The sequence below is a fragment of the Boleophthalmus pectinirostris genome, unplaced genomic scaffold (assembly GCF_026225935.1).
Source record: "Boleophthalmus pectinirostris isolate CB_2022bp ecotype Guang Dong unplaced genomic scaffold, ASM2622593v1 HiC_scaffold_10, whole genome shotgun sequence".
Lineage (NCBI taxonomy): Eukaryota > Metazoa > Chordata > Actinopteri > Gobiiformes > Gobiidae > Boleophthalmus > Boleophthalmus pectinirostris.
In genome coordinates, this window is record NW_026570971.1 from 13,510,887 (window position 1) to 13,533,948 (window position 23,062).

General features: G+C 39.6%; 4 protein-coding genes across 4 annotated transcripts; 2 read left to right on the forward strand and 2 right to left on the reverse strand.

The window, feature by feature from the left end:
- Positions 1 to 796: 796 nt before the first annotated feature.
- On the forward strand, positions 797 to 4,723 carry angel1 (angel homolog 1 (Drosophila)). Its single transcript, XM_055157574.1, has 10 exons — positions 797 to 870; positions 1,444 to 2,370; positions 2,445 to 2,680; positions 2,758 to 2,827; positions 2,899 to 3,341; positions 3,417 to 3,558; positions 3,630 to 3,740; positions 3,815 to 3,845; positions 3,916 to 4,079; positions 4,152 to 4,723. The coding sequence occupies exons 1-10, from the start codon at positions 804 to 806 to the stop codon at positions 4,313 to 4,315; spliced, it is 2,355 nt and encodes a 784-aa protein (XP_055013549.1). The 5' UTR covers positions 797 to 803; the 3' UTR covers positions 4,316 to 4,723.
- A 439-nt stretch (positions 4,724 to 5,162) lies between these two features.
- vash1 (vasohibin 1) lies at positions 5,163 to 10,523 on the reverse strand. Its single transcript, XM_020919829.2, has 8 exons — positions 10,472 to 10,523; positions 9,863 to 10,242; positions 9,451 to 9,539; positions 8,343 to 8,399; positions 7,965 to 8,039; positions 7,311 to 7,692; positions 5,918 to 6,024; positions 5,163 to 5,838 (listed from the first exon to the last, which is right to left on the reverse strand). Exons 2-8 carry the CDS (start codon positions 10,082 to 10,084, stop codon positions 5,766 to 5,768), a joined length of 1,005 nt encoding a protein of 334 aa, XP_020775488.1. The 5' UTR covers positions 10,085 to 10,242; positions 10,472 to 10,523; the 3' UTR covers positions 5,163 to 5,765.
- A 376-nt stretch (positions 10,524 to 10,899) lies between these two features.
- Positions 10,900 to 12,655, reverse strand: fcf1 (FCF1 rRNA-processing protein). Its single transcript, XM_020919328.2, has 8 exons — positions 12,502 to 12,655; positions 12,088 to 12,152; positions 11,933 to 12,004; positions 11,711 to 11,859; positions 11,557 to 11,629; positions 11,399 to 11,486; positions 11,079 to 11,173; positions 10,900 to 11,004 (listed from the first exon to the last, which is right to left on the reverse strand). Exons 1-8 carry the CDS (start codon positions 12,502 to 12,504, stop codon positions 10,956 to 10,958), a joined length of 594 nt encoding a protein of 197 aa, XP_020774987.1. The 5' UTR covers positions 12,505 to 12,655; the 3' UTR covers positions 10,900 to 10,955.
- On the forward strand, positions 12,606 to 21,105 carry arel1 (apoptosis resistant E3 ubiquitin protein ligase 1). The gene is made up of 22 exons (XM_020919327.2): positions 12,606 to 12,649; positions 13,375 to 13,598; positions 13,720 to 13,888; positions 14,445 to 14,665; positions 14,778 to 14,849; positions 14,982 to 15,208; positions 15,277 to 15,514; positions 15,582 to 15,751; positions 15,843 to 16,023; positions 16,099 to 16,343; positions 16,416 to 16,493; positions 16,565 to 16,706; positions 16,858 to 16,979; positions 17,064 to 17,139; positions 17,230 to 17,339; positions 17,421 to 17,600; positions 17,695 to 17,820; positions 18,256 to 18,385; positions 18,480 to 18,538; positions 18,619 to 18,708; positions 18,784 to 18,959; positions 19,439 to 21,105. Exons 2-22 carry the CDS (start codon positions 13,451 to 13,453, stop codon positions 19,539 to 19,541), a joined length of 3,063 nt encoding a protein of 1,020 aa, XP_020774986.1. The 5' UTR covers positions 12,606 to 12,649; positions 13,375 to 13,450; the 3' UTR covers positions 19,542 to 21,105.
- Positions 21,106 to 23,062: the final 1,957 nt, after the last annotated feature.

Genomic DNA, 23,062 nt, shown 5'->3' on the forward strand with positions numbered 1-23,062 from the left:
ACAAAAGTCATTGTGATTGAGAGCGGAGAAAGCTCAGGGCTCATTTCTGAATCTCGACCTTCAAATTTTGAAAACTAACCCTGAGAACCCATGTCTTTCAAAACTTGCAAATGGGGTATATTTTTTATAGATTGCTGTTTATCATCCTGTCAGTCACAAACTCCTGTATTGAGGTTTTGTAACAAGACCTTTTTTCTATACCGTCTTTGAGCCTCCATTTGATGTTGTTTATCTTTTGTCCAACAGGGCGGCAGAAAGAGGAAGAGGTCTCCTGTGCTTGCCCCTCAAGAGTTATGAAGCAAGCAGTGATGATGATGATGATGATGATCTCCAGATTTGGTTTGGAATCATTTAACAGATTTTACTTTTACTGAGACAAATACTCATCCATGCAAAGCACTTTTAAAGCAGTGTTTTTTGTGCAAATACAATATTTAGGATATCAGCAGAACTGATAAAATTACATCAAACGAGAGTTTGAACTTTTGATTCCTAAACCAGGTTCACTATTAGCTCCTGAATCCCAGTCTAATTGATTAGATTACTCTAGCATTAGCAATACATTTGTTGGGAGAAACAAATCCTGAATGGAGTGTAGTGTAACAACTTTATTAATGAGTGCACAAAGTATTCGATTTTGTCTAAGCCGCATTCTTACAAATTTACACTTGTTTTCATGCTTTTCAAAGTCATAAATCAGAGCATACATGTCCAAACTTTGACCTTTGGACTGGGGGAGGTTTGGCTCAAATTCTGTTTGGACACTAAACTTTTTGGCGCATGCGCAATTCCATATCAGAAACATGATTGGTAGCGTGCTTTTCTATGGATTTTACCCGTTGTCCCGCTTGTTTGCGAGTCGACACACAGGTAATTTATTAACAGAGTGACTCCCTCCCATGCTTCTGTCCCTGTACTCTGGGCTGTCAGCCCAGATCTTTGTTCAAAACAACCTGCGCGTAGCGGTAGAAGGTGCCTGAAGCTAACTGCTGCTAGCGTTTAACAAGCATGGATCTATTAAAATAACAACCCGTAAACTCTACGGCGCTCATTTCTGACAGAGCACTGCCAAACTCTTAACTGTTAAAACTGATCTCTGTCAACAGCCTCCATTATTGGAATTTTCTTAAAAATTTCCTAAAACTTTCCTAAAACGGCAAAACCTTGTTGTATGCAGTTCTTGTATCACACTTTCACTCATGTTGTTGATCTGTTAAACATTGTCGACAGGTCGTGATTATCAAATGTTTTTATTTATTTGCCTCCCCACCTCGTTTTCTCCTTGGTATTATATGATTAATGCCATACTGTGGAACAGTTTAGTAAACGCAATAACATCTCCATGGAGACAAGCAGTGGATCCTCCACAATAGGACTTTATTAACCATATGGTACCCATTATGACTATGTCGTTTTCATGCTGATCCTCATCTCCTCTTCCAGAGCCCTCACAGAAGGATCCCACTCCTGCGCTTGTTAATGGCACAGTGGTGTGTGATGGTGGTGCTGTCACAGCCTGTCAGTTTACCCATTGTCAAACAGCCCGACTGGAGGAGCAGCTCCCCTCATGTGGGGGGTCCTGTGAAGAGACGCAGGAAAGGATGAGTGTACAAAGTGAGGAAGATGCTAAATGTGAGTCATACACAGAACAAGGTTTTTCAGTTCTATTACACCAAAAGTCAAGTCAAGACCAGACTGCACTGATGATGGCACCTCAAGATTTGCCAGAAACAAGTCGAAACCAGAGTGCACTGACAACCGCACTTGAAGATTTGCCAGAGACACAACATGAAGTGAAGCACCCTGAACAAGAGGACACAGAAGCTGCACCTGCGTGTGAGCAAAACAGCAATGAAGGATGTTTCTCTCCAGCTCCTACTCCAGAGGATGCAGTTCGTACTACCCCAGAGGATGCAGTTCGTACTACCCCAGAGGAGGCAGAGGAGGCAGTTTGTGAGTGCTTGGACCAACTACAGACTGAGGACTACAGAGAAACCTGGCCTCCTCAGCCAGAAACGCCATGTTTGAAAGAGCTTCTTGCCGCATCAGAAGACCACAAACTGGAAGTCCAGTTTGTTCATGGCAGGGCAGTGAGCCCACCAGTGCCTCCTGCTGGAGGATCAGAGTGCTGGGATGAATACATCATAGCTATTGATGCCTCAAGTAAAAACACTGGGGGAAACCATTCAAATGTGTGTTTGGTTCCTCCTGACTGTAGCACTGACATGTCCTTCCCTGCACAACAGCCCACACAGTCAGGGTACCACTTTGCTGTGGGTCCTGGCCTGACAAATGAAGTACAATGCCCTCTGTGGCAGTATCCAACACTCAGCTATTATCCTACAATGGAGCAGACTCTGCCTTTTGAAGGTAGGAACATGTGGCACATCTGTCATTGGTGCTTGTTTGATGCTTGACTGTAACTTTTCATTGTTTTGTATTAGTAATGTGGAGGGTGTGGGAGGACATGAACGACAGTTCAGCTGCAGACACACCTGCATTGGTGCCCTTCCCCTTTAAAAAGACCGAAATGGATTTCAGTGTTATGTCCTACAACATACTTAGTCAGGACCTGCTGGAGGCAAACCAGGACCTGTACACACACTGCCCACTGGAGGTATTGGAGTGGAGTTACCGCTCTAGATTGCTTCTTGAGGAAATTCACAAGTGGGCACCAGATGTAAGTTGAGTTGTAAAGACAAAGTAGTTACACCCATTGGTAATGTTGCTAATGATGAGTCAATGGTTTTGTTATAGATTCTGTGTCTCCAAGAAGTGCAGGAAAACCACTTTTATCAACAGTTCTATCCAGTTTTAACTCAAATGGGTAAGTTCTATCATGTTAGCATTACTATGGTATACAAAATAAAACCTTAACAAAGCTTGTGTTTGCTGCAGGCTACACTTGTGTGTACAAGCGGCGCACGGGCACTAAGACAGACGGCTGTGCTACGTGTTACCGCAGCAGCTGCTTTACTGAATTATCCATCATCGAGGTGGAGTATTTCAGGACTGAGATAGAGCTGCTGGACAGGCACAATGTGGCCATTATAGTTCTGCTTCGACCAATGATCATCCAGGGGTCAGAGGTCAAGGCACAAGGCCCTCCTCTGTGTGTGGCAAACACTCACCTGCTTTTTAACCCCAGAAGGGGAGATATTAAACTGGCACAGCTAGCCATACTTCTGGCAGAAATTGACAAGGTAGTCAAGTCTTGTAAAAGAAATGGGGAGAACTGTAACATAGTCTTATGTGGGGATTTCAACTCTGTCCCTCACACGCCTTTGTACCAGCTAATCACAGAAGGAGATCTCTATTTCCAAGGTCTCCCAGCATGGATGGTAGGTGATGTTACACATGTTCATTAAAATATGAATAAAGGGGTTTGTTACTATAACTGTTGCATGTTCTTTCAGATTTCAGGGCAGGAGGATCTGTCATACAAATCCCACGTTTATAGGCTCTATGCTCCTCTGTGGCCAGACACACTTGGAATCAGTGACTGTTGTCAGTACACTTCAGTGAACCAGGGCTCAGAGAAACACAAGCACACAACAGGTCTGTCTGGACTGCTTCAAAGAGCATTACTGCTCTATTTTTAGTTTGTTATACTAATGTCCTTTTTATAGGAACACATCAATACAGTCACGAGTTTCTTCTACAGCTGCGCTTCTGTTCAGCTGCCTGTCAACGACCAGCAGACCTGGAGATGATCCCAGGAGTGACTGATGTCACACCAGGTACAGTAGTAAACTATCAAAAACTCTCTCTTTCTCTCTCTCTAAGATTAGATTCATATATTCTTTATATGTAGATGATGCAAAGGCCCAGCCTCCCTCCCCAAGGTCTGCACAGTGTATTGATCAGTATGCGGTTTGTGGGTAGTGCCTTTACTCACTATAACCTTGTGTTCAGGTTCAGACATTTCCTGAGTCACGGGTTAAATCTGCAGTCGGTCTATAAGCATGTGCTTCCAGGCTCAGGTACTGCTGAAGTTACAACGCTACACTCTCAAGTGGGGGCAACAGTGGACTACATCTTCTACTCTCCCAAACTCCCCTTAAACACAGAGGAGCAAGGTAGGAGCTGGATTATAACTAGTGTTAAAATGAAACTACTTACGTTGACTTACTTATATTTGTATTTGTCAGGAGAGGCCAGCTTTATGAGCAGCGGTCTGAAGGCGATTGGCTGCCTCTCTCTCCTGTCTGAGGATGTACTGTGGTCAATGAATGGTCTCCCTAGCCACATGTTTCCCTCTGACCACCTAAGCCTTTTGGCAAAATTCCAAGTCGACATCATTGCAACAACATAATGAAGAAATGCCATAATGGCCAAAACATAATGAAGAAAACAGTGCCTTTAATATTAGAAACAGTACTTAAGTTGAAATGGTATTTATTTGAATGGTTTACATTGGTTAAAAGAATTGCAGAGTTGCCTTTGTACAATGACCAGGTCATATTTGTAAATGAGAATTAGTTCTCAAACATTTTTCCTGGGAAAATAATGGTTAAATAATTTAAAATAATAATATAAAAAGTGTCAGATTTTGCAAATGATGTCTTGAGTGGTTTACATTATGTTTTAGAGAAGGTACTCATGCAGGTTCATCTAGATATTTAAGCTGTTTAAGGACGTGCAATAAAGATTTTCATGTTTTTACTGATCTCTTGGCTCATATTGTTGGTTGCTTGATTGCAAGTAAATAATGAGTCGCATATTTGATGTATTATTCTTTTGTTGGTTGTTTGGAAAAATAATGAGTTTGACTGACCTTTGTAGTTGACTGTTCTCTCTTCTGAGAATTAAAGGATGCTTTGTTATCAACATGATATCTGGACCTCAAAACACACCACCAGTAACATTTCCCCATCTACTCTAAAAGTACCCAGCCTACACTTACCTGCTCTGGAGAATGTATTTGGTTACATACAGTGGGTTGTTCTTTTTTCTTTTAAAAGTAAGATACAGTTTTTGGTACATTTTATACTAATGTCCAGATACACTTAAAAGGTTCCAGTGGGTGATCATTTATTGAAATAAAATACTCAGTTTAGATACAAAAACATCTATAGTCTACAATGAAAACAAACATGACTGAGTATGGAAAGCCACAGATGGGACTGACAATACTAAAGGAGGTCATTATGAATTTTATAATAAAAAATATACAAGTTGACAAAAGCATAGCACCACTAAACTGATACCATGATACCACTTAGGGCAAGGAACAAATCATTCGCTGATTTTAAATAAGCATTAAAAACTAACAGTACAGAATGCATTTATTTTATCAATATCTGGGCTACAAAAAACAAAGTGACATTGTCTTTTCACATTGTTTATCTTTGTAATTCTAAATTGTCAAATGCATCTACAGAAGGTCCTTTATCTCCTTCAAAAGTTCAAGGCACAGGGGTTTACTGACTACTAAATGAGCAGTTGATCAGAAAAACATTAAATCATTTTGTTCACACTAACTGTAAACCAAAGAGGTTCGCATTGCAGAGGAGATATTGGAGCTTATATTTGAAGGAGAAACATCTAGAAAAACATTAACACTGAATGGTTGGTACATTTGTGTCTTTTCCCTCTCGGAAATGTGTTAAAAAACAGACAGACTCAACCATTTTGTCGCAGAGGATAGGCTTGCTGGTGACCTATTCAAAACAGTGCCTTGAGAATAAGCCAATGTGCAAAAAAATTGGACTTTCTTTAAAAAATAAGGGCAGATATTCTAAATTGAGATACTGTTTATGCTTTTAAACACGAATCTGGTAAGCATTGATGTCCCCAGAAGATTGCTGATCCAAAACCTTCTTCTCGGCTGAAGGACTGTGAAAAAACAAACGAAATGAATAACTATTGCAAGTTTAAAAGACTATTTTTATACAGTGCATGATCGTGTACATACCGTCTCTCCACTCTGCTTATCCTGCGCATGGGACTGCCTGGACCTTTGAGGGGAGAACCCATGCTGTTTCTCCTGTCTTTGGTGGGTGACGGAGGAGGCTTTCCGATCTAAAACATAAAATAAGTTATATTTTAAAGTCAAAGTACTGCACAGTCTAGTACTATAAGAAGCATCAGCACATTCAAGACTAGAGCACCCCCATGTTCTTAATGTGATTGTGTAAAGCACTCAGCACCAACGATCAGCTATTGATGTAGTGTAAGGCAGCCATGGGTGACACAGAGCAGAGCCGGATGAAGCCATCACATTAAGTTTATGATACGGAAACTCTCAGCATTCAAGGCTGGCTGCATTAGTTAGACTGAGAAGTGATGAGAGGGTAGTTAACAGGAGGCTCCTTATTGTCATCATCCCTAGAGAAATGAACCGGATTATGTTGTGATCACATTTGAATTAAGTGCTCATGATTTAGGCTACATCAAAACATGAGTTCATCTTAGTATGTGTTTCTGTAAAATAATGGTAAAACAATATACTGTATGTTCCAGACATTGAAATTTGCACTGCAACTTTTAAGCATATCATATACAAGTTGTTTTCTATTAATAAGAGGCCCTGTGCCGAATACCAAATAATGCTCTCAGTGCAAGGGGTGGTAGGGGTGTAACAATATCCAAGTCACAAGATATGATATCGTCACGGTATGAACCTCACGGTACGATATTTATTGCGATATCGTGGGAAAGCTCATGATATGGTGGGGAGGCTCACGATTAGGGTTGTAACAATATTTTCATGATATACATCTCACTATACGATATTTATTGCAATATTTTGTGGAGGCTAAACAGCTAAAATGCTAAACAGCTAAAATATGCTACTTTTCCCTCTTAAAATGCCTTTACAAGACTTAATCCAAATAACTAAGATTTAAAAGTGCTCAAAACTATTATTCCCTTATGTAGTCTACACTGAAATGGAGCGAAGGATCATGGTCTATGTAGTTCTTTTTTTTTTAGCTATTGCTGCACCATAACTCTTAATTTAAGCATATACATTGTGATGGTCCACGATATTATTGTGAGAACTTTGACGATACAATATCACAAAATTTCAGTTATTGTTACATCCCTACTACTTGGAATTTTTACTACTTTAAAATGATCGAGACACTAAGCAATACTAAAACTAATATTGAAATAATATTGAATTGATACTAATTTGAACAGGTGAAAGAATACAACACTAAGAGGGTAAAGACTGATGAGAAATCTGTGAAAACAACTACATGAGACTATCCCACAAAGTTGTTTCTGTTTTATGGTGCGATATCACAGTAGCAGAAAGGACAAAGTGGGTGGGTAATAAAGAAACTATCTATAATACAGTGTACCTTGAGCCTCATGTCCCGTGTGTGCCTCTCCAGCTCTCTCCTCAGCTCCTCTTTGCTCAGCTTGTCTAGGTCCAGGATGGAGTGTTTCCATTCGATCTGCTCCACACTGTGTGGGTCATGTGACACATACTGGCCTATCCTGACCTTACGCAGTGTGTGCCAGTAGCCCTTGTAGGCCCCTTGGAACTCCTGCACCAAGTCCATGAGGGTTCGGAACTCCAGCGGCTTAAACATGAGCTCATCCCTGCGGCTCATTCCCAGAGCTCCGAACCGGCCCCCGCTGTGGACGCCTAGCACAATGTGGTGGAAGTGGTTCCCTGAGAACTGGGACTTAAAGCTGAGAGGGAAGCGCTCCACTCCAGGCATGTTGTTGGTGAGATAACTTTAGGAGCAAGGGTCAAGGAAAAAGTAGAAATGTAATAATAAAAAAATGTACATTGTTCTTGTATTTTTATGTATTCAAATGTTAGCCCCTAGGTTTTGTTGTAGTGGTATAAAGGAGATAACTTATAAACCATGTTCCTTAAATGAATCAATTTAATCAGTTTAATGCATACACACATCTTGTGTGTACAATACAAGTCTACACAAGTCTATACAAATCTTTTAGAGAAAAAAAGACAATCTGGTTAGTATCTGTTTTTTCAAGGATACATTCCTAGAATTACAGCCTCCAGACACTTGATTGGCAGGGCCTCACGTGTCATCTCCTTAGCAATGTCCATTAACCTGTAAAAAGAATAAAATAAACATTTTAATTTAATCAGTTATTCCAGCATATTTCCTAGTTACAGCTTGTTACGGGTTTATGTAACTGATATATTTCCATAGTACAATTATAACTGAATCTGGCATAAATAAATCTGAGTAAGAGGCCAGAACCAATTTAACGTCATTTGCTCCATATTTAGTTACACTGATGTCTCATTTTCACAAGCCTGGGGAGGACCTGGTGGGGAACAGTATCATGCATCTGACAACTGTAACAACAAACATCTTCTATGACAACAGAATACAAACAGAAGTGCTTACGCAGTTAAAGGGCGGCTCTTCTTGATTTCAAAAAATTGTGTTCCAGTGTGATTGTACCTGGAGGTTTTCTAGTTAAGCATTTCACACACAATGTAAGTGTAAAATACCATTTTAAATTATAGCATCTTTGCTGTTATCATAGTGTCACCCAAAGTTACTTGATTTTAAAGGTGACAAGCAAGCAAGCAAAGCAACAAGCAAAAGCAAGTGACACAACCATGCCAAGTTACAGGACTGATCTGCAGAGAGCTGAGCCTGCTTACTGTAAAAATTCAAATCTTTCAGTGTATTGTTTTGGGCTGTGTCTGTAATTAATTCAAAGCGAGATGGATACGCATACTATGGAACTTTGTTTAAAGACAAGCAGGTGGCAGACCCTCCCCCAAAAATGTTACATAATGCACCTTTAAGAAATCAAAAAGTAGCTGACACTGACCATGAGATAAATATATCACTGAAGATCTCATAGTAGCATTTTGGTTGTGAACTTTGTAGAAGATTTAAGTACTTATTCAAGTTGTGCGTGCCAGGCATTTTTGGAAGGAGGGCTAAGGGGCTGCTAAGGTCATCAGTGGTGTTCACTTTATATGTAAATATGGGGACTTTTAATTATGCAGTACAAGCTCTTCTCTGGCACAACCTCTGGCTTATTTTACATGGAAATAGGGGAGGAGGTGGCCAAAACCGTAAAATTGCCTGCATTTGTTGCCAAGGATAAAAATGTCCAAGCAAAAGTAAACTACTGCAGTTCAAGTATATATGGAAATAGTCAATGATAGTGTGAGAGGAATAGTGAGAGGAACAATGTCTAGCACCTACTAAAACCTTGTGATTTTTGGGTGTACAGTCATGTGAGTGCTCTGGGGAAGGAGGCAAAATAGATCTGAGGAGGTGCAGAGTGGATAGATAATGTGATGCATTTAAAATACACAGGGAGCACTGTTATATTTATACATGATTAATAATGGATGAGTTTCTGTTCCGACTGGAAGCATGTTTTTTTGTGCTTCAGTGTGGCCTACTTTTTACCTTGGGTCAGTATTAGACCAACAATACACAGAGTGAGAAGTAGTACTTTTATATTTGTGCAAAATAAGTAAAAGGATACTGCAAATCCCTGATGTACTTCTGTATGGCTTCCAGGCGCTGTGAGATGGTGGTGGTAGGCTGGTATGTAGGCACACTTGGTATTGGAATCTGGAAAACAGAGAATCCATACAATTCCATTATGAACGTACAATCCCAATACTCATAGAGAGAGAATAGAGGGTTGATTGACTACTGTGCTTCTTTATTTTGAATTAGATAAATGGGAATAAAATGAATAGAATTCAATGTGTGAAAGTGACATTTTGACTTAGTTAACTGATGTAAACTTAAAACCCAGATTAAACATTTGATCATTTTCTTATAATCAAGTCTGCCTCCTCCAACCCTCCACTTCTCTTTGTTCATGAAGTTCACACCAGCTGCTCTTAACTTGAACTGTCTAATGAGATAGCACACTTTATCCACTTTACCTTAGGCAGGTCAGTGGCACCCCGGATGCTCTTGCCTAAATCCTCTCCCGTGGGGTGAATCCGGGCCACATGTCGCCACATCCTCTCCCAAGTCTCCTCGTCCAAGGGGAAGCCTCCTCTATTGACATAGAAGGGCACCCCTCCATCCCGCATGTCCTCTTCCCCTTCATCCTCTTGTTCCTCGTCTCTCTCGTCCAATGAACCCATGGCTGTCCTCAGCATCCCTCCAATGTGCTCCTGACTGATGGCTTTCACTAATAATCCGCTGCAGCTTTCAAGTTTAAGTAGTCAGCTCCGGCAGATGCCCAGCAGTACATGACAAGTATAGGCAGAAAGAGGAAGCTCCAGAGAAGTCCCAGTCACCTTTAAAGTTGGATCAGCTGAAGATGGGACAGTTTAGTGTTCAATAGCAGATTTGCGCTGATCTTAGAGCATTAACAAATAAGGCATTTATAAATAATGCTTTGCATTAAAATTCAATAAGACCTAAGGTAAGGTGGACCCTGTTTTGACTCCAACGTGTCTTTCAACACAGGAGCCCATCAACCCAACGCCTTCATTCTCCTAACAAGATAAGGCTAATTAGACAAGACGATAAAGGAGGCTTACAAATTCCCAGTGTCGTTAGAGGTCATTCAAATTTAAATATCGCCAATCGCCGCAGTGCTCCGTCTCCTCTTCATTCCCTCCCGTCCTGATCGCGATTTCTCTTGAGTATCTCCCTCCTTGAGAGTCGGCTCATTGTTCATGCAGATGCTCCAACCTTCAGCGACAGCTTCAGACACTCCCTAACACTGCGCATGCGCAATAGCTAACCGCTATCACAGAGGGGCCAAAAGCTGCATTCAAGTGCTTTTCTCATAATGGAAAGAAGCAGTACACACTGTATGTCAAAAGAAAATTATGGATGCAAAATATAAAACACATCTCTAATTGTTACATATAGTAAAGCAATACAAATAGTAGTGGCATGTAAAAGTTTATTTAACTCAAACCATAAATACCCACAATAATTGTAAAGAAAGCAAAAAACTAAATTATAGAGATTTGAAACATTAGTTTATTTACATATACAACATAAGCACTATGATTTTTAAAATCGGGGAGCACCATAATCATCAGGCATCCGTTCAATGTTGTACCTAAAATTTAAATAAAATTTAGGGTTACAAAAGTTCTTCACAAGCATATTACTGCTATATAATAAAAGGGTCACCTATGGTTGGAAATGTACATGATGGGTACTCCTGGGATTTTACGGACTCGCCTCTTGAGATCTCGGTCAACAGTTGCTAAGATGTAGCACTTGTGCTGGGAAAAAAAGCCATGGTTAATATTTTTTTGTGGTATCTAATCTTGATTGTTGTGTACAAGCCCAATCAGCAATGGATTCAAACCTGTTCTCTTCCTTGTCCCTAAATTATGTTTTATGTTACACATGTGCATCTATACAACCAATGTTGCAGTATTTGACCTGGCAATAATTTGTTAGCGCAACATTTAAAAATATAATTTGAATAATAAAATTTATTTTACCTGGGTTACTCTTTGAACTAAGCAGTCATCTGCATATGTTCCTTTGTGGGTACATGGTAGCCGTTCAAACCTAGGATCCTTTGCTATCCTGTAATTGAAAAAAAGGAAATGTAAAATAAAATAATAACTAAAGCATAGTCACAAATATAGAGTCATACCTTAGAGCTACTCTGTACTTCATCCCAAGCTTTTCGATCTCAGCCATCACACAGTCAGTAATGTATGGTATGCCTGGATTAAAATTCAAATATTCATCAACACTGCATCGTGGAAACATTTATTTCATCACATAATTTCACTCTGATCACTCACACTTCGCATAAAGACAATCCATCATTGACTGTACTATGTCTAATTTGGCCTTGATAGAAAAGTTAATAAAATTTGTGTCCACGAGAATGTGATATGGTGGGCCAAGCTGAGTATTATACTGGAAAAACAAGCAAGAAGGGTACTTTGGCCTGCAAAAAGAGGAAAACAAATTAGGGAGAACTAAAACAAAACACAGATCTAATTCATGCCAATACACCTTACACTTCTCTCTCTTTGATTTCTGAGGGATCCTTTTTCTTTTTCTCTGGTGCTTTAGCACGGTCTTTCTCCTTTCTACAAAACAGGACAATATTTTGTAAGATAAATATTAGCTATACATTACTGGTTTAAGAAAAAAAAAGTGATCAAAAACTCACATTCTTTGATCTTTTGGACTGATCATTCTTTTCATTACAGCAAACTTCTTTGTTTTCTGTTTCCCCTGTTTGACAAAAACAAAACGTAAAGAACTGTAGTAATCAATCAATCAATCAAATACATCCAAGTCTTTTTGTTCAATCTTACGAATTGCAAAACATAGTATGACATTAAAGCGCTTACCTTTATCTTTTATCTACAGTTCGTATATATATCATGTGTGCATAGTTGCCATTTAAAATGATTAATCAGTTAATGTTAACGCAAACTGGCTGTTTCTGTGTTTCTCAATGTAGCAAACATGCTAAGGCTTGAGTCGGGGCGGTAGTTCCACCACAGAATAAATACAAAGGTGTACGTCTGTCTTGGCGTAAAACAAGCATAAAAGACGATGAATAAATGATTGTACATACCATTTCCTCACAAAAATTTGTAACTTTAGTAACAAAATGAGCAGCTCCTCGTGCGCGATGGAGTTGTAGATAGATACTCCTTACGTCATCAACACTCGACACAGATTGTTGGCATTTTCCGGTCGCTCGAGCTAACTGTCCGACGAAGGTAGAGCAGCATTTTCCTTCTTTACAAATACCATATTATACAAAAAAGTAGCTGCTTTATTTGGATGAAACAAGGCCTCTATTTATAGATACTAGAAAAATAGCCAGTAGCATCCCCTTTTTATAATGTAGATTTGTGCAGCGCAGAAACGGGCTCACATTGTGCGCTAACCTGTGTGCTAAATATTAGCAGACATGCCCAACTGTGTTATGTTATTGTTTGCACAGCGCAGTCCAGCGTGAACGCCTTTTAATAGCACGACCCGTGCGCTTCTCAGAAAAAAAAAACAAAACAAAAAAACTGACCAAACTGGGCTTATGTTCAGTGACAGACAGATCTGTTTGGTAAATATTGCGTGTGTGTTTTTTAGAGAACCTCTATCATTACAAATGTGTTGTGGACAGTGTATGCATGTGTAATAAATGCTCTCAGAGACCGCAGTCCACCGTGCTTTCACTTTTGAATTGCCCCTGCTCAGACAAGCAAATGAGCTGCAGTTATATTTACGACAGGCTGTTCATGCATATTTTATTGTTTGGATTACATGTAAGTCTATTCTTCCAGCAGGCACATCTAGGGAGTGACTTTTACTTTAAATATGCATGCTTCCTCAGCTCATGTTACTATAACAGTTTTCTCTGTGTGTGTGTGTGTGTTTTTTGTTATTTTTTTTTTTTTTACTATTTCACAGTTTAAATACATTATTATTTTATTCTCTGGTGCAGGAAGCCGATTGCCCTTATGAGGAATGGGAGTGTTTTGTGAGCAGAGCGGTCTCTGTGAAGGCTGAAGGATGGTCTGATGGACCGCCGCTTCTTCCTGACTTTCCTCTCCTGCTCATTGTTGTGGATTTTCTTCTGGGAAGTGCACTGGAAGAAAGACAAAGACAGTCAGATTAAAGAATGGCTCCGAGGACATAGCCTTTTCCAGTACAGACACTTATTTGAAGGTCAGTGATGGATTGCTTGTTTTGATATTTTATGAACTTACTGGTATCATCACTTGTTGCTTACAATAGTCTGACCTAATTATTTTGACATTGCAATGTTGCCTTTGATGTGCATATGCAGATGTGCAGACCTTGGAAGAGCTGAGTCTGAGTGTGTTGAGTCGTCTGGAGGAGGTGGTGAAAGAACAGCAGCGCTGGGGGGAGATTGCAGAGGCTAACATCCAGCTGCTCCGAGACTTTGCTTTCCAGGAGTGGCTTTGCTCACAAAACCTGGAACATTACTACGATACGTAAGTGTTATATTTTTGTGCTTGAGGTATGCTGGCTTTTGTCAAAGTAATAACTTGGATGACCTGTCTCATAATTGAGAGTGAAATATAAAATATAATACAATTGGCTGTGCATGAGGTATTCGTCCACAGGAGGGCACACTTTTGTTGACTGCAGTGTTTCAAGAGGTCAATGCGGTAACAGTATTTTTACAGACTGTAGTGCGATACCCTGTAACAATCTGTTCATCTTTACTCTGATAGTTCAGAAAAGGAAACCATTTTTATTTGATGAATTTCTCCTTTGATTTCAAATTGTTCAGACTGTACACAAGACAGTGATAACTGTTCTAACTCCAGTGGTTTCCTTAATTTTATTGCATAATAAATGCTAACATTATAAGTCTCAAATTCCAAAACTAGGAATAACTAAGTCAATAATAAAGCTGGCTAAAATTTTGTGACTCTCTTACTCTTACAACAAGTGTTCACTCTTCAAGTGTATTTCAGCCAGCTTCGTTATGGGTACCTAACAGTATTTTATTTAGTAAACTGATAAGTTTCATTTCCTCTTCAGGCTGAAGACCTTAGGTTGTATGAACCTAGATGATCTCTCTCAGTTTGACAATACACAGCAGCTTTCTCTAGCTGCTTGGGGTTATTACTACGAAGATTACATCAAGTTGTCCACTGGCATCAAGATCCTCCAGAAATCCCGGGGAAGCCGTGACCAGGACTACGAGATCCGGCTGGTCCACAGCCTTGCAGAGAGGCGTCTGAATGAAAAGTGGTCTGTTGGTAAGAGAGATTTTATAATATTATATATATAATTTGATAGGGATAGGGATAGTAAATGTTATATTCCTTCACATTTGATGATTTATTGTTACACTGGCATCTGTCTTTTCAGCTGGTTCTCTTATATTTGGCTGTACTGTGGCACTGTGCTTTTTGATAAGGGACCTCATGTTTTACGTTATTGGTGAGTTTATGTATATTATTTATATATTTATATTTGTATATGTATATGATATTTGCTTGAAAGTGACTGAAATGTTTTTAAATGATAAAAATAAAAATCTAATTGTCTTTCCACCTGCTTACCTTTTTACAGGTGGAATAACTGTTTCCATCATAGCTTTTGTCTTCACCATCAAGTTCCTTTGCGAGCTTGCAGCCAGAGTGGTCAGCTTTCTCCAGAATGAGGATCCTGGGCGACGCGGTGACCGCAGCATCTATGACTATGTCCGTGGAAACTACCTGGATCCACGTTCCTGCAAAGTATCATGGGACTGGAAGGAACCACAGGAGGTGGGGCAGACGATGAGCTTCAGGGTGCAGGTATGTGGGATTAAGTCTTCTCTGCAACACTAGTGAAAATCTTTAAATTCAGTTTTATTGCTTTTTAGCTCTTCTATAAAAATGGACAGCCTTTTCCTGCTCACCGACCAGTTGGACTGAGGGTCAATATTACTCACATTGAACTGGCCCTGGATATCCCCGTTACTCAGGAAGTCCTACAAGAGCCGGAGTCCAATGTTGTTAAAGTTGCCTTCACTGTGCGCAAGGCAGGTCGTTATGAAGTTGCTGTGAAGTTGGGAGGACTCAATGTAGCTTACAGTCCCTATTACAAAATATTCCAGCCAGGTATGACTCACCTAACATTCTTGTTAGGTTACAATGCATCAAGAAACTATACTTTTTTCATTTTTAGGAACTGTGGTCCCTTCAAAAACAAAAATAGCCTACCATTTTTCAACCCTGGTGCTAACAAATGGCCAGCAACACACTTTGCAGATTGAACCAAGGGATGAATATGGAAATCCCACAAGTAACTCTACAAGTCTGACAGATGAGGCCAACTACAGTGTCCATGTGCATTCGGTGAGAAAACAACTAAGTGTTCCATCACATAAGTGTTGAGGTTAGAGGTATGTGTTTGGAATGAAATCCGTTATTTTCTATGCTCTTCTAGCTGGGTACAGTAGATGATGAAAACTTGGAAGACTGCTACAGTAAATCAGTTTCACTCAACAAGCCACAGTGCCAGGTGCTGCTCAGACTAACCCTGAAGAAGACTGGCTGTTTTAGGGCCCGGATCTCCTACAAAGACCAGCCACTGAGCAATGGGGAGTTTGACATTATTGTTCTCAGTGGTAAGCAATATTCTGTTCAACCACTCACATTTTCTTATATATTGTTTAATTTGTGATCCAATGCGCTTTGAACAGAGAATGAGAAAACCTGTGTAGAGAAGAACGTGTCTACACCAGGCATCAGTATCTACTTTGAGGCCTACCTGTACAGCAGTGGGAACTACAGCAGCTCCTCGTGGCAGTTACCAGCCTCCTCTTTGCTGGCTCCTCAGAGAAGACCCTCAATGGGTGACGAAGAGGATGAGCACGACTCTCCCGTGGAGGGACAACCAGAGAAGGTCAAGAAACCAAAAAAGGTCTACTGTTACATATCGCCAAAGGTAAGAGACCATTTATTTTATCACCTAGTATTAATCACAAACTTAACTTATTTTAACTTACACTTAATTTAGCAACTGTCAGTGAAGGAGTTCTACTTAAAGATTATTCCATGGCGCCTTTTTACCTTTCGAGTATGTCCCGGAACAAAAGTAAGCCTCTTTAAGGTACAAATCAATAACATAAAAGCCTGCTGTAAATAATACGTTGTCTCCTGTCCTAGTTCACCTACCATGGTCCTGACCCCGTTCACAAGTACTTGACTTTAGTGGTGGATGATGGAATACAGCCTCCAGTTGAACTTAGCTGCAAAGAGAGAAACATCATGGCTGCTACTTTCATTCGTTTCTTGCACAAAAATATTGGTAGGTATCTTAATCGTTACTTTGCATGGAAGAAGAGCTCTAGTGTATGTGTGTGTATATATAGACAAACACATACACTATATATATATATATATATATATATTATATATAATATTATATATAATATAATAATGTAACCTTTTGTTGTCAGGTGGCTCTGAAACGTTCCAAGACAAAGTGAACTTCTTTCAGCGTGAACTCAGGCACATCCACTCCAAGAAACCTCGTACCAAGACCTGCCTAAAAATTGCCAGACATACAATTCTTGATTCTGTTAGTATTTGAAAAAAATAAACAAATAAACTAAACATCGGTCATTTTTCAGAAAGAAAAACAAATTAAAATGTCTTTTTACAGTCTCTAAAGGCCACAAGAAACTTCTCTGTGTCAGACTGGAGCAAGAACTTTGAAGTTGTGTTCCAAGATGAAGAAGGTAATCGTCACCTGTCTTTCTAATGCAGTCTGCTTGGCTTTACCAAGTGATTTCTAATGTGACACATATTTTATGTCCAAACCTGTGTAGCTTTGGACTGGGGAGGACCGAGAAGGGAGTGGTTTGAGCTAATTTGTAAGACCCTTTTTGACACATCCAACCAGCTCTTCACACGCTTCAGTGACAACAACCAGGGCCTAGTAAGTAAACCTTTAAGAGACTGCTCACCATGTACTATCTGCACTTCATGCCTTCTAGAACAATATCATTTGTATTCGCAGGTCCACCCAAATCCTGATAGGCCTCCCCACCTGCGTCTTAAGATGTATGAGTTTGCAGGCCGTGTTGTGGGCAAGTGCCTCTATGAGTCTGCTTTGGGTGGAGCCTACAAGCAACTAGTCCGAGCCCGCTTTACACGGTCCTTCTTGGCCCAGATTATTGGTCTAAGGATGAACTACAAGGTATGGAGCATTATGGCTCTTGTTATGTCAACCTGATTTTCAAATGATTTCTTTACTTGGCTATATTTTAAAACTGTGTGTTCTGGCTTTGCAGTACTTTGAGACCGATGATCAGGAATTCTACAAAACAAAAGTGTGCTTTATTCTAAACAATGATGTGAGTGAAATGGACTTGGTGTTTGCTGAGGAGAAGTACAGCAAATCGGGACAGCTGGAGAAGGTGAGGCAACAGGATGGGACCTCCCTGATGTCATTGCACAAAAGATAGCAATAAACCAAACAAAAGAAACCATATTGTCTGTTTGGCAGAGTTTTTACAGTGCTTAAAGAGAGGGAGTGGTAAGTTTATATAAAGGTGGATGAGCTAAATGTGAAAAAATGGCCCTCTTTAAAGTTTGTTGCTTTGTTATAAAGCCCAGTAACTCCAGGGGTATTTCCCCTTTTTGGAGACACAATCCAGACTTAATTTGCTTTATTATAAGAAGCACATGTTAGTACGCAAACATTACAGTATATAACATTTTAGGTGTTTTGACTTGCACTCATATTTTATCTGTTTCTATGTCTCTCAGCATGAGCCAAATATTATTTGTGTTGTATTTTACTGAATGATTTACAATGAACTTGACATGAATGGCTGTTTCTGGACATGTAGGTGGTGGAGTTAATATCAGGAGGGGCTCACATTACTGTTACCAATGAAAACAAGATGCATTATCTGAACCTGCTGGCTCAGTACAGACTGGCTAGCCAGGTGAGAGATGAGGTGGAACACTTCCTGAAAGGTAACTGCATGAGCTCATATGACATCTGATTTTAGACAAACTTACTAATCTGGTAACGCTCCAAAAATGTGTGTAATTTCTTAATCGCTTCAAGGTCTGAATGAGCTGGTGCCAGAAAATCTGCTGGCCATATTTGATGAGAATGAGTTAGAGGTATGTGTATGAATATGGAAGCATTTGTATATATTTAGTTTTTCTTTATAAATAAAGCTGCACATTCTCTGTTTCTTTAGCTATTGATGTGTGGAACGGGAGACATAAATGTACAGGACTTTAAAGCCCATGCTGTAATTGTTGGAGGATCATGGCATTTCAGAGAAAAAGTAAGACCATTGAAAAGCCTTTCCTAATTCCTTTTGAATAGTACACAATGACTCATTCCTCCTGTTTCCCCTCAGGTGATGAAGTGGTTCTGGGCAGTGGTGTCGAGCTTCACTCAAGAGGAGTTGGCCCGACTACTGCAGTTCACCACTGGCTCCTCTCAGCTCCCTCCTGGAGGGTTCAACACCCTGTGCCCCTCCTTCCAGATCATTGCTGCCCCCACACACAGCACTTTGCCCACTGCACACACCTGGTAAGAGCAACACAGTACCACTTATGCCTGTCACCATAATTATATTATTATATATTTAATTATTATATATTATTATACATTTAAATATTATATATACTCGTTCAATGAATGTTTTTGAGACTTATATTGTCTTGTGTATATTGTCTTTGCAATAAGTAATACAATCAGATTGTAGAAGGTTGAATAAGCAACTTCTATTGCTAATTATCATTATATTCTCTTACTTTGAAATCAGTAGCTTCAAGTAGTTAGATTTTTATTGCTTATTGTAGTATTTGCGTAAGTGCAGCAGTATATCCTTTTTTAATGTTATATAAGATTCCACTTGGCATGTTTCCAACTCTCCACCTTCTATCCACCTACCATAGTGAATCTACAGTAAGCTCAGTAATCTTTGATATCCACTGTGGTTTGCTATAAATACCATCTCAAATGTACATTTTGCCACTTTGTACTTTGTACGCTCCTTGTCTGTGCAGTTTTAACCAGCTGTGCCTCCCGACCTATGACTCCTATGAGGAGCTGCACAAGATGCTGAAGCTGGCCATCAGTGAAGGCAGCGAAGGCTTTGGGATGCTCTGACTCCTCCTTCCCCTGGTACTGTGGTTCCAGCACTGCCCACAGGTTTTAACTCAATCTCTGTTTAACAGTGGACATCTCAGCAGAGCTTCAACTTTATCTCTGCCTGCTATCTACTGTACTCTCCGAATGAGAGGACATCCCCAAAGGCTGCACCTCTAGTGCTACTGGATGTATATAAATAATATACTTTAGGGAAAAAGAAGTGATATTGAAACAATTTAAAGGGGTACTTTTATTTTGGGTTGTATGAGCTTTCCTTGGTTTTATGCATTTGATTGATTTAAGTTTGTGAGTAAAGGCCTTGAGTATTGCTACTGTAACTACTTTTTTTTTTTTTTTTTTGCAAATGTAAGTGCAACAGCTGCTTTCAGCGACATGGGTGACATGTGCACCTGCAGCACTTTGGCCTTAACTGATCAGGGACTGATATGTGTGTAAATATAAGACATCACTCTTTATTTCACCACCTGTACATACTAGTGACTGTAAATATGTTCTTGTGTTTGGACTTTTAAAGAGAAGGGACTTCTTCACTGCTGCACGTTGGGGTTGACTCCATATATATATAATTTATATTTGTGGTTATGATGAAGTTTTTTTTTTTTTTTAAATAAGCCAAGCTATTTGTCATTGAAATATTGTTATTATTTGTATGTTAATGTAATTTATTGCAGTTTATGTTTTTTTCTGGTGTATGTCTGAACAGTATGTTTTTGTTATCTTTTATAACCTGCCTTATTCATGACCTCTGCCTCTGATTGTATATCCAGGAAGGTACAGATGGTGGAAATGGTAGAAATGAACAGCTAATATACTGGCATTTTGCAAACGTACACATCCAAACATGTGGAACAATTGGCTGGATAGAAAGAAACACTAGTGTTATACATGCTATGGTATTAATGATTTGGACTTTGCTTGTTGTTCGTTTACCTCAGATTCTTCAAAGCCTATGCATTCACTTGTACATGTACAGTGTATGTTTATAAAAAAACACCCAATTGTTCCATAATGTAAGTACACTGAAGCATGATGGGGACTGAAAAGACATTTATTTATTTTATTTTTTTTAGCCAACAAAGAATTTTAGCAAAGGGCCAGTCTTACTGTCATCAGTTTCTTTTGTTATAATTATAAACGTCACCACATTTTCAAAATAGTGAAAGAAAAAAAAAGTGTCTTGTTTGTAGTTTGGCCGGCCTTTCCAGTGTTAAGTCCATATGGCTGTGTGGGTGGTGCAATGCTGACATGGTGTCCTTAGAAAAGATGAGAAAGCTCAATCTCACAGAGAGTACTATAGGTGCATGTGCCTCATAGAGACGAGGGAAGGTCTTCAGTTTTGCTTAGCTTTCATCTGGCATTTACTCCTGATCCATGTGTTATGTTTGGGCGTTTCTGGATTAGTCTGCCCTTTTAGCAGTGTAGATATTGTGAAATAATGACCCATGCTTTTGAAAGCTGGGTTTACTTTTCTTTTTTAATGGCAATTCTCTGCTGATGAATGTTTTAGATTCTGCACTGCAGGTTCTTTAATATGGGAATAAAACAATGGACTGAACTTTAATCTTTTTGCTGTTTTTGAAAAAAAAAAAGAAAAAAGTAATGTAAAATATTATATTTTAGGATATATGGTCCACTATATGGTTCTCATAAAATCAATCTAAGCCAATTTTGCTCCTTTGTAAAACAGTTTGTTTTTTGTTCCGCTTTTAGACACCAGATGGCGTTAGTTGTACATTACATTTTCAACATTCTTTCATGAGATCTTTCATCTGACATAGATGCCTGCATCAGTAAATTATATGTGGCTTTCCACACAAAATATATTTGTGAGGAAACAGAAGCAGGAACAGCTTTTCTTAGCAGTCCACATTAAGAACACAATTGGAATTAAAGCTACAGTATGTAACTTTTTATATTCTTTTAAGTAATTTTATGGGACCCCTTTGTCCAAAGTGTGATTTTAAGTGACCTTTCTATTTCCATGGAATCATGCAGGTGATGTGCCCCCTCCACAAATGTTCATACTGGACCTTTAAAATGATCTCTTGTGTGACAGCCATAGAAAGCTAATGAACAACCAGATGTGCTTTTATTATACATTTGGGATAGCAACCTGCCATTCTAATTCTGATTTGTTTCAAGACCACAGATTCTCACACAACAGCCTTATGGTTTGGGTCAACACTGGTCTAAACACCACCTGAAGCAGGCAGTGCAGCATCTTGAAGTACTTGGAGGTAAAAGTCCAGTTATTTGCTCTTGTAATGCACCTGTGGATTTGCATAATGGTCTCTCAGATTTCCCTGAGGAATTCTTGGTAAAGAGGGACCACAAATCTGAAAGCCATCATCTGGCTCTTACTAAGACTAACCTACGGTATGTACCCATTTCTTTAAGAACTTGTGGGGGAGCCATCTGCAGCTATGCTGCTTATTTGTAACCTAGTTAATGATACTAATTCCCCACAAAACAAGTGTCTTTGACAGATCCCACTTGTGGTATTGTGGAATAAATTGTCTCCATGTGCATCGTTCCAAGTCCCTGAGGACTGGAGTTTATGGGTGGTTCTTATCAAGAACAGAATTTCCAATATTTAAACGCAGCGCCTCATTTCCCATCTCTGAGTCAGACAGCCTGCCTGCAGAGATGTCCATCAGGACGACTGTGTCTATGATCACATGCAATTGTACACAGACAGCAATCTTCCCTGAGCAGTACAACAGCTATGGCTTGTCTGAAGTATCTTTACAATGTGATTGGAAGGATTTTCTTGTGTTCTCAGCAGCCGTGCGGTTGTCTGCTCCCCATTCCAACATGAAGGTCCTCATTACCTGATTGGACATCACTGATTAACTGCCAACTGGATTGGCTGCAGGTATTCATCATCTGTGATGATTGGGTGGACTCAGAGGCCAATGGTAATCAGAGTTGTTGAAGGACAGAAGAGATTTGCTCCAGCACAGGCCTGGACAATAGACAGGAAGTAGTCCCCTTAACTGTTTAATGTACTGATTTGACTTACATGGAAAAGGTCCTTTGTTTAAACTTGTCCACACGTGAGGTCAGCGCCTGCTTCCAGGCATGTCCACCTTTCATTGTGAGAACAAAGCTGCCCCATCCCTCAGACACAACTGTGGGCCCCTGATTTGAACCACTTCAAATGCTTTATTTGCTCGTCTCTGTGGTAGTTTCTGAAGTCGTGCTATAAAGGTTCACTGACTCCTTTTTATTAACGCTGACAAGATGACTCTGCACTGCAATGGACATTACTGAGGCTTATATAGAAAAGGCACAGCATAGTGCTGACATGGGTTGGCCACTGAAACAGTAAAAAAAATACATATTATTGCTGGTGATTAAAGACATTTTCTGTAGATTATTGGGCATTTCACAGATTTTCCAATGCCCTGGTCAATCTTGTGTGATTTCTCTGTTGAGAAGTGGCTCTCACACAGGAATACTGTGAATGCACAGCAGACATGAGGACTTATGTAGAATATAAGACCTCATTAAAACCA